The sequence below is a fragment of the Canis lupus genome, chromosome 21, assembly GCF_011100685.1.
Source record: "Canis lupus familiaris isolate Mischka breed German Shepherd chromosome 21, alternate assembly UU_Cfam_GSD_1.0, whole genome shotgun sequence".
Taxonomy (NCBI): Eukaryota; Metazoa; Chordata; class Mammalia; order Carnivora; family Canidae; genus Canis; species Canis lupus.
Window position 1 is genome coordinate 28,226,297 of NC_049242.1, and position 18,552 is coordinate 28,244,848.

Genomic DNA, 18,552 nt, shown 5'->3' on the forward strand with positions numbered 1-18,552 from the left:
GATGCCAGAGCTGCATACCTTTCCTAAAATGAAATTCATTGTCTCATTCACAGGTGTTAAAATTTGACTCAAGCATTTGGCAACTCATATTACCTTTTATTTCAAACTGACTAACCCTGATTTATATCTATTATGAGTTTAAAAACTTTTCCCAATGCAGAACATCTGAGCCTCTAGATTAAAAAACAAGACCTGCTTTTTTTTTTAAATCAAATCCCCCAGATATTATGGTTTTTTAAAGGAAAAATAATGAAAAAACATACTCTTGATACTTACTTTATCTAAGTCCTTTAATTAGTATGATAATTTTTAAAACAAAAAATCCAAAACGTATAATGTGCTTCAAATAAATTTCCTTTAGAAATCCTTACATATGCATACCTGTTATTGTAGTTTTTTTTTTATTGGAGTTCAATTTGCCAACATATAGAATAACACCCAGTGCTCATCCCATCAAGTGCCCCCTCAGTGCCCATCACTCAGTCACCTCCACCCCCAGCCCACCTCCCCTTCCACCACCCCTAGTTCCTTTCCCAGAGTTAGGAGTCTCTCATGTTCTGTCTCACTTTCTGATATTTCCCACTCATTTTCTCTCCTTTCCCCTTTATTCCCTTTCACTATTTTTTATATTCCCCAAATGAATGAGACCATATAATGTTTGTCCTTCTCTGATTGACTTACTTCACTCAGCATAGTACCCTCCAGTTCCATCCACGTCGAAGCAAATGGTGGGTATTTGTCGTTTCTAATGGCTGAGTAATATTCCATTGTATACATAGACCACCTCTTCTTTATCCATTCATCTTTCGATGGACACCGAGGCTCCTTCCACAGTTTGTGGACATTGCTGCTATAAACATCGGGGTGCAGGTGTCCCGGTGTTTCACTGCATCTGTATCTTTGGGGTAAATCCCCAGCAGTGCAATTGCTGGGTCATAGGGCAGATCTATTTTTAACTCTTTGAGGAACCCCACACAGTTTTCCAGAGGGGCTGCACCAGTTCACAGTCCCGCCAACAGTGTAAGAGGGTTCCCTTTTCTCCGCATCCTCTCCAACATTTGTTGTTTCCCGCCTGGTTAATTTTCCCCGTTCTCACTAGTGTGAGGTGGTATCTCATTGTGGTTTTGATTTGTATTTCCCTGATGGCCAGTGATGGGGAGCATTTTCTCATGTGCTTGTCTATGGCCATGTCTATGTCTTCCTCTGTGAGATTTTTGTTCATGTCTTTTGCCCATTTCATGACTGGATTGTTGGTTTCTTTGCTGTTGAGGTTAATAAGGTCTTTAGAGATCTTGGAAACTAGACTTTTATCTGATACGTCATTTGCAAATATCTTCTCCCATTCTGTAGGTTGTCTTTTAGTTTTGTTGACTGTATCCTTTGCTGTGCAAAAGCTTCTTATCTTGATGAAGTCCAAATAGTTCATTTTTGCTTTTGTTTCTCTTGCCTTTGTGGATGTATCTTGCAAGAAGTTTCTGTGGCCGAGTTCAAAAAGGGTGTTGCCTGTGTTCTCTAGGATTTAGATGGAATCTTGTCTCACATTTAGATCTTTCATCCATTTTGAGTTTATCTTTGTGTATGGTGGAAGAGAGTGGTCTAGTTTCATTCTTCTGCATGTGGATGTCCAATTTGCCCAGCACCATTTATTGAAGAGACTGTCTTTCATCCAGTGGATAGTCTTTCCTCCTTTGTCTAATATTAGTTGATCATAAAGTTCAGGGTCCACTTCTGGGACCTTGATCTATGTGTCTGTTTTTGTGCCAGTACCACACTGTCTTGATGACCATAGCTTTGTAGACAATGTGAAATCTGGCATTGTGATGCCCCCAGCTATGGTTTTCTTTTTTAAAATTCCCCTGGCTATTTGGGGTCTTTTCTGATTCCACACAAATCTTTTTTTTTTTTTTTGATTCCACACAAATCTTAAGATGATTTTTCCAACTCTCTGAAATGCTCATGGATTGGAAGAATTAATATTGTGAAAATGTCCATGCTAGTTAGGGCAATTTACACATTTAATGCAATCTCTATCAAAATAGCATACCTGTTACTGTAATTACAGTAGTCCATCATGCCACGAATTGTCTTACTGCCTTTGTCTACCCTGTTCCTTATTAGACAGTGCATGCATTTTCCATTTCATTTTTATTAAACCTAATATTAGTTATATTTATGAAAGTATTCTGTGATTGATTGAAAAATCTTATGTTTACCTTTACTCCATAGGTTATGAAGCTCTGTTTACTGTTAATTCATTGTTGAATGTAGATGTCATTATTTTTTTCAATTGAACATGAAAAAAACAAAAATAATTCAGTTCTATATACTTTAAGATACTAAAATCTTAAACAGATTGTTTAATTTTTGTTAAGTCATGTTCATGGGTTATCTTTTTATTATAGGATTAAATATTTTTAATTTTAATTCATATCTAGGGATATGTTGCATAGTTATATATACTTCTGTAAGCAAATAGTTCATCTTTAATAACAAAACAAAATGTTATAAAGTGCCTATTTTATTGATTTAATTCAATAGGTGTATGGTTATATAGTCATCCAAATATTCAATAAATATTAATTATTTTTCTTGATATGCTTGGCTCTAAACTTTAAGATTATAGCAAAGATCTCAGGAAGTATAATTAGCAATTTCTTTGAAGGAGTAAGAATCTTGTTTAATATTCAACTATAATGGACAATATGTCAGAGATGAGACCATTTTCATAGTCTACGTTACCAAAAATTATTTATCTAGATGAAACCAGTTGTGGATACACTGAATCTTCTTCTCACAGATGGCAAACTACACATTATTTTCTGAGACCATCCCCATTAGATTCTTTTTTAAGAACCTAAACAAACATTGCATATATACTTTTATATTCTTCATGTCATAGTAGTCATCTTACTACAAATAGTAAGCTTTGCAAAAATTTGCATGTATTTATTGTTCCAACCCTTCATCTGTCCCCACTCAGTAATGTCATCCTTTGTAGAGATGTGCACTTCCAAATTTTCATTCCCAGTGTGGAATTTATGGGCTCTTGCTGTGGTGGCCTGAGAATTTCCCAGCTGTTCCTATTTGAATTCTCCTGTAAGTCTAATCTTTGGTCAGACTAAGATTCACAGAGAAGATAATAATGTTTTTTATTTTTTTAAGATTTTATTTATTCATGAGAGACCCAGAGAGGGAGAGAGATAGAGACAGAGAGAGAGAAAGGCAGAGACACAGGCAGAGGGAGAAGCAGGCTCCACGCAGGGAGCCCGCGATGTGGGACTTGATCCTGGGTCTCCAGGATCACACCCTGGGCTGAAGGAGGCGCTAAACCGCTGAGCCACCCAGGCTGCCCATAATAATGTTTTTAAAAAAGTGTTTCTATAAAGTCTGACTACCTAACATGATATTGTGGATAAGAAGCTTGAATATCCTGCCCACTTGTCCCTGCTTCCATAGGGCAGGCTAGTCAATTTTTCAAAATCTCAATCCAAGTCAATTTGGATGAGACTTCTAGAAACACTAACAAGATAGTAACTAAATTTCTGTGCATTATCTTTAAAAAATTAAGAAAATTGCAATTAGCTTCAGAAACTTTATTATCATTTTTTTTTTAATCTTGGATTTTGCTGTAAGGGATAGAGAAGGGGGCTCCTGGGTGGCTCAGTCAGTTAAGCGTCTATGCTTGGTTCAAGTCATGAACTTGGGATCAAGCCCCAAACACACTGTGCTCCCTGTTCTCCCTCTCTCTCTGCCCCTCCCCACCACTTGTGCACTCTCTCTCAATAAGTAAATAAAATCTTTAAAAAATAAGATAGAGAAGGTGGAGGTAAGGTGGCTAGGGAACTCATTCATTGTTGGATAAAGCTCATTCTGTTTGGTTCAATCATTATATCTTCCAATGTTAAGGGTCTGGTGCCTTGTTTATTCTCAATGCTTGTTCTTATACATTTATACATTTTAAAAAGCATTTTCAGAACCTATATTCGTTGGTCTCAAAGGGTGTTCATGTTCAGAAATGAAGCTGAACCTCACGGTCACTGTAAACGCAGGCATGGATAATTCTACATTCCTCTAGTTCATGGACTTCTTTGGCACTTTATCACCATCCAGTTGTTTCAGGTTCTTGAGAGAAACACATTTGAAATATTTTTACAGAAAGAAACACCTCTACATTCCTATAATTCCTTGAAGATTTCCTTGTAGGCTAGATTTTCTCTACTAATTAATCCAAAGTCTTTCTGTTCTTAGTCCTTTTCCAAATGCAAGTAAACAGATATTCTCTTACCTGAAATTTCAAGGTGAAGTGTTTGCTAACATCCTGCAAAGCAGCCTTCTCTGCAATGTCACAAATCAAGAGTCCCTGTGACTGGTTCGAGCTTCTTTATTATTCACACAGCTGTCTCTGGAGGATATAATCCCCTGGGAAGTCCCATTCTCTTTCTGATTTAAAGTCCATCCTTCATTGTTTCCCAGGAATACACCACAAATAGCCCACTTATTGGGTACTTCTTTGCATTAGGTGAATTGAAAATCACCCAGTAAATCTTGGTGTTATTTCACTCTGGAGTTATTTTTTTTCCTATATATTATCTACATTTGGGGATTGTTCATATCTCCTACAATATATTTTGAGATTTTTCAAAAGTTAATTGCATCATAGGCATCTGTTTGAATGCTGTTTGTTAATTTACACTGTATATTTCAGATGTGAAACTATATTGAATGTATGTAGAAATTACCTTGGAATTCTGAAGCAATAAACTAGATAACCTTTCTCATACAGCCCAACACATTACCATGTACCTTACACAAACACATACACATAACAGTATGTCAAGGGCCATTTTTGTCATGTAGTTTCAAATAAAAATATGGACTTTTAGGCCAGCAGAGCCCACAGATTCAATGACATTCACAGGAGTGGTCAAAGTTCCACAAATCAGCTAGGAAATACTGTGGCAATAGCAGCAGACCCACCCTACAATGAGTACTAGATAACATTCAACATCTAACTCCAGGTTTACTAAATGGAAAAATTCCTTGTTCATATCAGTGAAATGCCAAACAGTACTGAGAACACTTGGATCCATGTAGATACAACAAATAACTTCATCATTGGTTTTATTAAATTTCTGAAAATAAATTTATTCAAATGATCTAGATGTTCCTCTGGACAAATGGAAATTATTTGAGATAAATAGATTGCTTGCATAGAAAAACAGGTTAGGTCACTTATCAAAGGACAGTTTATCAAGATTGCTTTCACTTCCCATACCATGTTATCTCCACCCTAAACTATTATGTTATAAAATTTACACATTGCCATTCAGTCCCCACCTTCAAAAAGATATTTCAGATCTTGAGTCCAAATCTCAAAACCCTATAAAGATCCCAACGTGACACCTTTTCCTAAAATACTATTAGGACAATATCAAAGTAGTGTTCTCTCTGAGTTCAATTAATAAATTATGGATGTAATTTATACTTGCTTTCCCTCCATGGCTCAAGACCCATAACTCATGATTCTCCTGCTTGTAGATCTCCAAGATGCAACATAAGGTAAATCTCATTATGGCTGGTCTCTAGTTTCTTTACATTGAATTTCAAAGTACTGAAATTATGTTTTATCATGAATAAGGAACACCTGTTTTTGTGCAATTCTTTTATATTTGATATGATTAGAAAGCCTTCCCTTGGTATAAATTTGCTTTATTAATAGAAAAATTTTGTCTTTCAAATCTTTTGACAACTCTTCACACTTCCATGGATGTATGTTTATTTAACATTTTTGAAAGGAAGTTAACGGGAATTATATATGCAAAGTTGATATACTTTGGTCCAGCAATTTCACTTGAGCATCTCTCCTATAGAAAGGCACACATAAAAAATAAATAAATAAAAAAAAAATAAAAAAAAAAGAAAGGCACACATAAGTGCACAAAAAGATATGTACTAAGATGGCATAATTATTCATATTTTTGAAACATAAATAATCTGAAAAATCAAGAAGGTAGTTAATACATTATATTATATTCTCATTGTGCAATATTAACTCTCTTTTAAAATTCAGAGGGCCTTTTTTGTTACTGTCATGGAAATAAGACTTTGATAAATCCTTGGGAGAAAAACACAAAGTATAGAAGGATACAGTCTGACGTCATGTACTAGATTACTATAATGTATTTTGTATTTTATTTTCTATGTGGAAAGATAAACTTAGGCATAGTTTTTTTTTGATAACCCTGGGGAAAATAATTGTTGTCTTTGCAACAAATTACATAAAATGATTATGTATATTTTAAGCTTTGACAGCATACAGGTACTTATTTATATTAAATATTTTTAAGTATTGCTATTTCATTTGCTAAGAAGCGTAACATTTCTTAAACTGGCAAGGTTATCTAAACATAGTTCTGATTTATATGTTCTCACTCCAGCTTGCTTTTCATATAATAAAGGAAGAAATTGCTTAAATCCACTATGTTCCAATAAAACGAAAACTTTTGGTTTCTCCAATACAAAAAGATGCTCTACGATGCTCCCTTCTTTCTCAGATTCCTTGGGGTGAAAATAAATTTAAACTTCTTGGCTGTGGATTGGGAACCCACAGGGCTTTTTAAATCTCAGCAGAGCTTTCCAGGCACCTGGGAGACCTTGTCTCATTGGTTTGCAAACCACCATTAAACCACCAAGCCCTTGAAACTGTTTCCACACACTGAGCTGTGGAGTTCTGTGTCTTCCACAGCGGGACACTCTGCCAACACGTCTGTAAGTGAAAAGAGCATTCACTGTGTCTTAAGTGAAGTCTTTCAGAGATAAGAGATAAGTAATGTCAACTACCATTATAAATGTTCTTTCAAGTAAATTGATCGTAATGTCCTTTCAAGTAAATTGGTATAACAATAACCAGTTTTCCAGGGTAAAGAGACCAACAGGAATGGTTAGTGTTGTTGAGTTAGGATATGTGAAATTTGAGAATTAAATTGGAAAGTTCTGCATTTGATAATAGTACATTTTAAAGTTAAATGGTTTGTTCAATTTCATCTGTGTTTTCTTCTAAGTAAAAACTGTTGTAATCATGATCAATATAAAGAGTATTTGTTAATGCTGTCTGTGCATATTGTGGTTACACAGCTAGTAGTAGATTCTCAGATTTCATGGACTGTGTTTCTTGATTTGATAGCTTTCCCTGAAATCCTGAAACTGACATCTCATGAATATATTTTGCAAACATGCATTAGATTTGACTAAATCAGCATGCTCTGTCTTGAGGTGTTAAATCAAGGAGAATATTAAATGCTTTTGCAAAATTTGGATCTTCCCTCCCCACCTTATTAAGCAAAAGAGCTTTTCCCAAAAAAGCTCATCTTCTTTAAAAGTTTAAAGAAACTCAAATGAGGATTTGTGTTTTGGGAAAATGACCATTCAAAACCAAGCATTATATGGTCTCATTCATTTGGGGAATATAAAAAATAGTGAAAGGGATTAAAGGGGAAAGGAGAGAAAATGAGTAGGAAATATCATAGGGGGAGACAGAACATGAGAGACTCTTAACTCTGGGTTAAGAACAGGTTAAACTGGTTAAACGAACAGGGGTAGTGGAAAGGGAGGTGGGTGGGGGGTTGGGGTGACTGGGTGATAGGCACTGAGGAGGGCACTTGATAGGATGAGCACTGGGTGATATGCTATATGTTGGCAAATTGAACTCCAATAAAAAAGAAAAGCAAAAACAAACAAACAAACAAAAAAAAAAAACAAAGGTGGATGTTCAGATAAAAAAATATAAAGCTGATCTAGATGAAGCACTGTTCTGCTAGTGTTTAGAGACTTGTTGATCTGCAATTTCAACCCTGTATAAGTAATACTAGGTGCTATAATATTCCTGACCTAAATTCTCTGTAAATTCACCATAATTTTGCAGAATTACACAGAATTACAATGTCGTTCCTTTACACAGGAAGTATATATGCTTTTCCCAAACTGCTGTTTCTTAGGAGTTCTCCTTACATTCTAACTGATCATTGAAGCCTTTCCCAATATTCCCAAGTTAAAATGTATGAAATGATTTAGATATGGATGTAAATATGGTCTATACCTCTGAATTAGACCTTAACACATTAGTCCACATAACTTTTTTAAGTTTTGTTTTCAATTCTGTCAGCATTATAATAAGCTCTTTTATGTTTTCTGTTTAATATTTCTAAAATGATTACCTATATCTTGACAACAAAGAATATTAGTTCTCAGAAAGATTAAATGACCCTTTGGGTTACGTAAGGATGAAACAACAAAGCCAATTTTTAAACTGTAATAATTTTGTTTCTTTCATAATACTGTTTTACTTGAATCTCCAACTTAGGATGGTACTTGTTATGAACAAGGTTCTAATTAAAAAGTGCATAATCAATATAGGGTAGTATAACATAACACAAAACATAACATAATGTAACATGATGTAACTTCAAAGGGGAAACAGGTAAAATAAAACTTTACTTTCAGCAGCTGATACAAGAATAGATTTAGAGCTAGATCTTTTTCTTGACCAAGAAAAAACATATATTTATTATATTTATGTATCATCTAAATACATATAAATTATTTATATGTAATATATATAAATTACATATGTAATTTAGAATTTTTATAATATAAATATATTTATATATTTGAATGACTTATTATAATTACTTATATATTATAAATAGCATTTATAATATATTTTTATATAAATAGTAATAATAATAAAGGCAGGGCTAATGACCTGGAATCAAATGGATTATATTTAAGTTGTTGTTTGAAGCTGGAGTTATGGTAAAGCAAGAAGCTTTTATGTTAATAACTAAGCTGCATGCATAACAAATCCATGTATGTGAATGAGTGCTTATGTAGGTGCTTATGTGTGAGTACAGGATATTTTTATAACTAGATGTGTTATGTGTTTTTAACCTATGGTTGCTAGGGGCATTTCTCATTTATACATGTTTAAGATAGAGCCTTTATAAATCAAAGTGAAATTTTAAAAATTTGTGTATGAACATAGCTTCTAGATGGACTTAATTATTTTTCAGAGATAATTTAATATTTCTTATTGATCGATATGTGTTCTAGTGAAGCTAATATGGGATTTTTATAATATCTACTTACACATATATTTGTATTGAATTAAGTATTATGAAAGCCAAGAAACAAATACTAATTGGTAATGTTTTCAGAAAAAAATCTCATTTTGAGAAATAAAGAAGCTTGTAATCTTAAATACTTGCAGACTAGTCCACAGGGCAGAAAAAGAACAAAAAATTAAAAACTTTATGGGTGTAATGATAGAAACATTACAAGGTACCAAAGACAAAAGTTTGTTCAATTCCTTCTTTTTTTAAAATTATGATTTTATTTATTTATTCATGAGAGGCAGAGACATAGGCAGAGGGAAAAGCAGGCTCCTCACAGGGAGCCCGATGTGGGCCTCAATTCTGGAATCCCAGGATCACACCCTGAGCCAAAGACAAATGCTCAAGCACTGAGCCACTTGGGCGTCCCTGTTCAATTCCTTTTGAAAGGATTAGGAAATATTTTCTAGATGAGATAAATTTAAGATTAATTTTTAAGACTGAAGAAATTTTCACAAGGTATGTAAAGGAGAGGGGATAATTTCAGAAGAAAGCACATGAAAAGCCTGTACAATAAGGGTTAAATTAGTCCTTATGCTTAGGATATATACTTGAATTTCCTTTGAAGCATTTGTGTAAAGATATCTATAGATCAGTTGAGTATATATTCAGAAAACATATCTGCATTGAGTATGGAAATTTGGGAGTTAACTGAAACCTACAGAGTACTCTATTTGCCCAGAAATTTTGTATCCATCAGAAGAGAAGAGCAGCAGATAAATAAACCAATTTGAAATAGAGAAGCTATGCTTTTTGTCCAAAGGCAACTTTAAATTTTAAGGGATAGGATGCATGCAGGGTGTCATAGCTTTTTGAAGTTACTGTTGACAAAAATGTTAAAGAGGACATAGAGCTTTTCTTTTTTTCAATATGGGATAAGGACCATTTAGATCAGAATCAAATAGGTAAATGTGTATAAAACATAGTCTGCACTCATCCCAGATATAATAAATTTCTGGTAATAGAATTGTCAAGTTATTTCACAAACAACAGTGACATTTCCTTTGAATGAGTTGAAAGGAAGGATTTGTAGGAGATATTCTGAAGAGATACTTTTTGATGAACTACAGATTTAGAATAATTAAAAAGTTATACTTCCTACAAAAATCTTATATTTTTGATCAGCCTTATTGAAATGGAACTTAACCTGTAATAAAATTTATCAGGGTACCTGGGTGGCTCAGTGGTTGAACATCTACCTTCGGTTCAGGGTCCTGGGATCAAGTCCCTCATCAGGCTCGCTACAAGGACGTTGCTTCTCCCTGCTTATGTCTCTGTCTCTCTCTGTGTGTGTCTCATGAATATATTTTAAAAAATCTTTAAAAATTACCAATTTTAACAGTACAGTTTGATGAATTTTTAAAAATGTATAAAATCCTGTAATCAATCATGATATGGGACATTTTAATCTCCCCAAAAATAGTTCTGCCTATTTGCTACCTCTTTACACTCCCTGTTCACCTCTGATCAACTATCACTATGATGTTGTCTTTTCTAGAATTTCATACAAATGAGGTCTTAAAGCATTTGATCTTTTATGTTTGCTTCTTTCACACGGTATAAGCAATCCATTCATGATGTTGCACCTATCAGTAATTTATTTCTTTTTGATTTAAATTATATGGATTTGCCAGTTTGTTTATCCAATCAGTAGTGGTTGTATATTTGGTCTCTCTCTCTTTTTTTTTTTTTACTATTGTGAATAAAGCTGTTATGAATAAATGTGTACAAGTCTTTGTGTGAATATGAGTTTTTATTTCTCTTGGGAAAACTCTCAGAAGTGAAACTGCTGGATAATGCTAACTGTATGATAAATGTATGTGTAACTGTATGTATGTTATGTGTGTATGTGTATGTGTGTTATGTGTGTATGTGTAACTGTATGTATGTATGTAAGAAACTGCCAAACTGTGTTCCTAAAAGTTTGTACCATTTGCGTTCCATGCATGGGAGTTCCAGTAGTTCACATCCTCATCAATATATGGCATTTTGGGGGATCCCTGGGTGACTCAGCAGTTTAGCGCCTGTCTTTGGCCCAGGGTGTGATCCTGGAGTCCCGGGATCGAGTCCCATATCCCTGCATGGAGCCTGCTTCTTCCTCTGCCTGTGTCTCTGCCTCTCTCTCTCTCTCTCTCTCTCTCTGTCTCTGTGTCCCTCATGAATGAATAAATAAATAAAATCTTTAAAATATATATATATATGGCATTTTCAGTCTTTTTAACTATTCTACTAATGTTATCTTATTGAATTTCTCATTTACATTTATCTAATAAATAATGACATTAAACACTTTTTCATGTGCTTAGTTGCCATCCACATATCAAGAGAAATAATTATGAAACTAAAAATACAGACTCAATTTTGAGTTCCCCATATCTTAATTTGATAATTCTGTGCGTTAATCTATTTACTTTAAATTTGGCTTTCAAGTTTCCTGACACATGGTTTCTCTTTTATAGGTTTGCAAGCATCTTGGACTACTGTCCTACGTACATTTTACTATGTTGGCTTTTAATAGCACTGCCTCTAATTGGCCCACTTTCTCCTTCATTGGTATTCCTGGTCTGGAGGCTGCACATATATGGATCTCCATCCCCTTCTGTGTCCTGTACATCATGGCCCTTGGGGGCAATGCTCTTCTGCTTATCCTAGTTACAGCAGAGCAGAATCTTCATGAACCTCAGTTCTATTTTTTGGCTGTGCTTGCTCTTACTGACCTAGGTCTTTCATTGTCTACAATGCCTAGTGTCTTGGCTGTCTTCTGGTTTGATGCCCGACACATTGGCCTGGATGCCTGCTTAACCCAAATGTTCTTCATTCACACCCTCTCCTCAGTAGAATCAGGTATTCTTGTGGCCATGGCTTTTGACCGTTTGGTAGCTATCTGCGCTCCATTAAACTACACCAGGATCCTTACCCACTATACTGTTGCCTGCCTTAGTGGAGCTGCTGTCTTACGAGGCGCCACTCTGCTGGCTCCTCTGCCTTTTTTCCTTAAGACTTTTCCTTTCTGTGGGACCAATATCCTCTCACATTCTTATTGCTACTACCCAGATATGCTCAACCTGGCCTGTGGGGATGTCTCTTTCAGCAGTGCCTATGGGTTGGTTTTTGTCCTTTGCACATTTGCAGTGGATGTTGTCTTCATCATAGCTTCATATATGAAGATCTTGGGCACTATTATGAACCTGGAGACTCAAGACAGAAACTGGAAATCACTGCACACTTGTGCCTGCCACCTGTGCACAGTGCTTGTGTTTTACCTGCCCCTCATCAGCTTGGCAGTGCTGCATCGTTACAGCCGGGATGCTTCTCCAGTTCTGTATACCACCATGAGTAATGCCTACCTCCTCATGACACCACTACTCAACCCTCTTGTCTACAGTGTCAAATCCAGGCAGATCCAGGCTGCTCTGCGCAAGCGATTTTGGGTGCAACGTGTCATTGCTGGGGAATGATTTTTTTTTTCTCTGTATCAGAAGGGATGACCAATTGAAAAATACTATTTGGATCTAGTAAGTGCCAAGCAGTGAGCAAAACACCATGAATTCGAAAATAAAAAGTACTTAGGTCTTCCCCTCAAGAAATGCTTCATCTAAGGAGGGAAAAAGAGGTAGAATGCTTGAATAAATGATCACAACTGTGGTCATAAATGATAATTGTTTGCTAGTGGTAAGGAGAAACTGCAACAGGAAATCAAGCTCAATGTGTTTGGTGTATGAGTCAGATGAAAATCATATTTCCCCATGTACTAACTTGAGGAGCCTAATTCTAGATTGTGAAAGATCAATGAAGGACTAATTTTATAGAGAAAACAATATGTTACCTGATTATGACTGCCAATGTTGTTTAAGTTGAAGCATGAAAATTCAAAGTTAATGATAAATCTATGACTATATGTTTATTATCTGACCAAAGTATGTTTATTATCTGATACTGTATAATGTCTGAGCATTATGACTTTCATCAAAAGATAAAGGAGCTGTCTGAAAAGAATAATATATAAGGATCTGAGAAATGGTTGTTTTTTAATCATCCTGCTTACTTGTTCAGGATTCATACTTTATTTAGATTTTGTTTTATTTTCCATTTCATCATGAGAACAGATAGGGTTATATTCTGGCTGCTAAAGCAAGGATACATCTCCTTTTTCTAACTTTCCAAGAGGAAAAACAAATTAGTTTCTCTTCCAGAGTCAACTCTTGAAGTTAGAGTCATAAGCAAATGAAGAATTGTCCTGCTGGGATCAGCATAGAACGCAAATTAAAGAGAGCTTAATTGTCCATGGCAATGAATAAACACGTGGTGGCACAAGCAAGAATTTCAAGCTACTAAAGAAAGTTTTGAATGAATTTCTAAACAATAGCTCAAGTAATCAACCAGAAAATATTTTCAGTGTCTTTGACATATTCAGTAGGCATAAGATTCATGTAGAAGACGTAAATTTAATATTCATATAGCTTATGCTCTGTCAATGAATACCAGGAAATAGCAGCAAACCATGTTGCAGAAGGTAGTCAGTGAGCTGGAATCTTGGTTTGAATTGTAAACATGAGTTCAGAAGAAAATAGGCTAGTGAGGACTGGGCTCATCAGGAACTCCTGCCTGCAATGCAAAGAAGATCAAGAGAAGAAACCATTGAAGCTTGAAATCTCTCTCAATTCCAAACCATTAAGTAAGTTATAACCTGTTGGGTATTAACGGGGAAAAAAACAGTTATTTTTTTAAAAGTATGGTCTTTAGGGGTGCCTGGGTGGCTCAGTGGGCTGTATCTGCCTTTGGCTCAGGTTATGATCCTGGGGTTCTGGGATCAAGCCCCCTGCCAGGCTCCCTGTTTAGCAGGGAGTCTGCTTCTCCCTCTCCCTCTGCTCCTCCCTCCCTGACCCCATTCATGCTCCCCCCGTCCCAAATAAATAAATAAAATCTTAAAAAAAAAAAAGTTTGGTCTTTGCCTTTATAGAGAGATTATTTAAGAAGTATAATACATACCCTGAAAAAAATAAAATAAAATTCTGATTCTTAAACTGTTTCTTCATATTCTGAGGTTTAATCATTTTCTTTATTCTGAGTCTTTTTGGTCAAAAGCCTCTTAACTCTGACTTCCCTAAGCATGAGTATAGAGAACTGAGGGTAATTTCTCAGCAACTGTTTCCTTTTTTGAACACAGCACATAATTTTCCTTTGAGGAACTCCTTGTCTGTAGAGTTTGGGTGAGACAAACAATATCAAAATTCTAATAAATCCCTCCCCTGATCTTTCAGCTGCAGATATTAAAAACTGAGGAAAGAAATTCGCCTTTATGTTTTATGCTAGAATTGGTGGGAAAGAAACCCCTTTCTGTTTGTGACACTGGAAGGAGGCTACATCATATGTGGTCATTATTTTCCATAGCTTTGTGGAAATAATGCCTTCTATGTTAGGAGAGCATGAGTACAGAGCAGAATATAAGCAGACATGACAGTTTTGAGCCCTTACATTTGGGCCCTGAGATCCTTCCTTTGAATCTGTGACCTATTCTATTTTGGTTTACATTACTTTACTTTTCTTTTTTAAGATTTTATTTATTTATTCATGAGAGACAGAGAGAGAGAGAGAGGCAGAGACACAGGCAGAGGGAGAAGCAGGCTCCATGCAGGAAGCCTGATGTGGGACTCGATCCCAGGTCTCCAGGATCACGTCCTGGGCTAAAGGCAGCGCTAAACCACTGAACCACCCGGGCTGCCCTACATTACTTTACTTTTTAATATAAATTAAATAATGGAGCAGCTTAATGGCATATTTTGTCCATTATAAGGTGGGTTGAATAGTTTATTTGATTCTGTCTTAAAATGTGGTCAATTTATTCCTGTCTTGTCTGCCTCATTGGATTGTACTTTTCTATATGATGGCATTTTTGTCTGATTCATCTGTCCCATAAAGTGGTCATGAACAGCTTATCGTGAACAACAAGAATAGTTGTATAAAGATGTAAAATAAGGAGGAACAAAGGACAAAAGGTGACAATAAAAGCAGAACTTAATATGATTACTAAATCAGGGCATTTGGGTGTATCAGTCAGTTAAGTGTCTGCCTTTGACTCAGGTTATGATCTTAGGATCCTGGGATTGAGCCCTGTATCAGGTTCCCTGCTCAGTAGGGAGTCTGCTTGTCCCTGTCCCTCTGACTCACCCCAGACTCATGCTCACACTCTCTCTCGCTCTGTCAAATAAATAAATGTATAATAAAATATGATTACTGAATCAATAATTAATGAACCATGAATTAATGTCCACATAACTCGATTAAAAATGGATAAAGTAACAATGTCTGTTTTTTCTCTGTCGTAGTTAATTTGGAGGCATCACTAGTGTATATAGAGAATTTGATGCTTTTCCCAGATCTGCAGTGGCAATATGGAGCATATAAATATGATATACACAAATATGAACTATGTAAGCCTAGTCTGAAGTTTTTTACACATTTGCAAATAAGCACATTTTATAAAATATATATAAAAATAAAACTAAGTATGTCTTTGAACTGGAGAACAAATATATTATTCTCTGGTCACTTTTGATATCACCACCTGAATGACCGAAGCCTTTATTCCTTTGTATCTATCTTTAAATCCTGGCTTAACCTTTGTCATCTACCATATTTTTAACCTATAATAAAGCAGTTAACATTTATTGAACATTTGCAATATGCCAGACATTGTTATAAACACATTACATAAATTATCACATTTCTTCTTATAATGTCCTCACAAAATAGATGCCATTATGAACTCCTTTTCACTGATGGGCACACTGAAATATGGACTACTATGATCCCTGGATACATAACAGATAAGCTACAGAGTCCTGATTTTAGTTTAAGCACTATATACTTATATCTTCAAATAAATGAAATCTAAATTAATGCAACCTGAGAAAATCAAGTATACACGACATAAATGGCAGATTTTAGGTACATCACCTTGCTATATTTTTGCCTTAGTCTTTCTTTTTTTCCTTTTTAAAAGATATTTTACTCATTTATTTGGGAAAGGGAGAGAGAGAGTGAGAGAGAGAAATTACAAGCAGGGGGAGTGGGAGGCAAAGGGAGAAGGAGAAGCAGACTCCCCACTGAGCAGGGAGCCCAAAGTGGGGCTGGATCCCAGGACACCAAGATCATTTCCTGAGCAGAAGGCAGATGTTTAACCAACTGAGCCACCTAGGTGCCTCTGCCTTCATCGTTCACTGAATTTTTGTGTTATATGAGGCTCATATTGGTATGGTTTCAGGAAAAGAATCATAAAGCATAAACAGACTTAAATAAACATTGTGAAAATAAGCCTTTCTCTCATCTGGAATATTTCCCTCCAAAATATCTCAAGATCCCCAGAGATAATGAATGTATAACAATATGAATATTTTAATTTTTTAAAAAAATATTTTATTATTCATGAGAGACACACAGAGAGAGGCAGAGACGTAGGCAGAGGGAAAAGCAGGCTAGATGTGGGACTCTATCCTGGACAAGATCACACCCTGAGACGAAGGCAGACCCTCAACTGCTAAGCCACCCAGGCATTCCTCAATATTTTATTTTAAAATCAGACTTCAGCCATATAACTATATAGAAGGGAGTCTCAGATAGAAATATCTGTAGGATTGGTTAGATTGAAATGGGCTCATAGGTAAGTGGTGTAAATACCAGGAATGAGAAACATAAGGTGAAAGGGGCTTTAGGTATCTTTCTTGATCTAATATTTAAAACTAGAGGGGAACATTATATTTCTGAAAATATTATGGTAAAACCATACAGAGATGTACAAAAGAAAGTGCCTCAAAACACAGAAAAGTAATGTCTGCTGGTCTTTCTTTTTTCAATATCCCTTTAGACAGTCCTTAGAGATCCTACTCTTTCTTCATCCCACCTTAAGTACAAATAGTCTACATAGTGCCCTTCTGATCTGTTTTGTTTTCACACTGTAAATTGGATGGTTGAGGACAGATGTGAGGAAAAGGAAAATGTTGGACATAGTGACATGGGGGAGAGGGGAGTGGTATTTGCCTATTCTGAGGATGAGGATTAAGACAATAAATGGGACATAGAAAATGAGGACAGTGACATTAAGGGAGACACATGTGTTGACTGTCTTAAGCTGTCCTTTCCTAGAAACAATGCCCAAAACTGTCTTGATCAACACATAAAACAGAACAATAAAGATGGAGTCAACACCAAAGGAGCAGAGATCCAGTGCCAGCCTGTAAGTGATGTTCACATGAATGGACCCACAAGCAAGCTTCCATATCAGGGGGGAAACAGAATGAGTGGGTAGGATGATGTTCTTACAGAAGGGAAGCCATTTGAGCAGGATGGGCAAGGAAGCCATCAGCACCTCTCCTCGAGCCACAGTAGCCAATTGCATCTGATTAACATGGGATTGAGTCAGGACCACAGTGTAGTGCAGTGAATTGCATATGGCAATAAAGGGGTCAACAGCCATGGCCAGCAGAATGGCTGACTCCATGAAAAGATATGGATGAAGAACATAGGAGCCAAGCAACCATGGAACTCAATCTTTCTGTGGTTGAAGAGAAAGATATTAAGTACAGTAGTTGGTATAGATGCTGATGTGCCTGTGTCAGTGGCTGCCAATAGGGATAAGAACAAATATTGAGGCTCATGAAGGCTGGGATTCTTAGGTATTATGTGAATAATGATGCTGTTTCCCAGGATGAAAGTTACATACATGATGCCCAGTGGGATGGAGATCCAGATGTGAGACTCCTCTAGCTCTGGAATTCCTGAAAGAAGGAAGAAGGGGGGCTGATAGAATTGAATGTAGACATGAAACTAAACCTAAAAAAGAGAACAGGTGTAGGAAAATCAAGCAGTAAAGTAATTCAATTTCATTCAATAGTTGGAGAGTCCAAGGCAGAAGCAAACTAAATATCTATTGCAAGCAGAGCAAACTGAATAGGGTAAAACTCAGTTTAATTTAAAAAGCCTATGTAAGTAATTTTTAATAGATTTATACTTGCTCTCTTGTGGGCAATTTGATTGATGCAGTGGTAGCCTCCATGTACATTACCAGACAAACTAAGCAAGTTTTGAACAGAAACACAGAACAAAGTAAGAGTGATAAATCACACGGTTAACTTTGTCAATTTAAAACACACAGTGGGAAGCAAGCAGACAGAGGGGGGTTGGTTAAGACACTTAGAATAGTGTCTAAGTGGGGAGGAAGGTTCCACAGTATCTGAATACTGGATTAGGCAATATTTCACTATACTGTCTCTCTGCTGATGGCATTAAAGACCAGAGTTGATATTTGAGCAAGGGGATCCCACAGAGGAAAGGTACCTGGGGGGATTCCTGGGTGGCTCGGTGGTTTAGTGCCTGTCTCTGGCCTGGG

General features: G+C 36.0%; 1 protein-coding gene and 1 pseudogene across 1 annotated transcript; one reads left to right on the plus strand and one right to left on the minus strand.

Annotated features, from left to right (window-relative positions):
• Nucleotides 1-11,668: 11,668 nt before the first annotated feature.
• OR51AB4 (olfactory receptor family 51 subfamily AB member 4) lies at nucleotides 11,669-12,625 on the plus strand. The gene is given in 1 exon segment (NM_001388835.1): nucleotides 11,669-12,625. A coding segment is annotated over 1 exon segment (957 nt).
• Nucleotides 17,059-17,975, minus strand: OR51AC5P (olfactory receptor family 51 subfamily AC member 5, pseudogene; annotated as a pseudogene).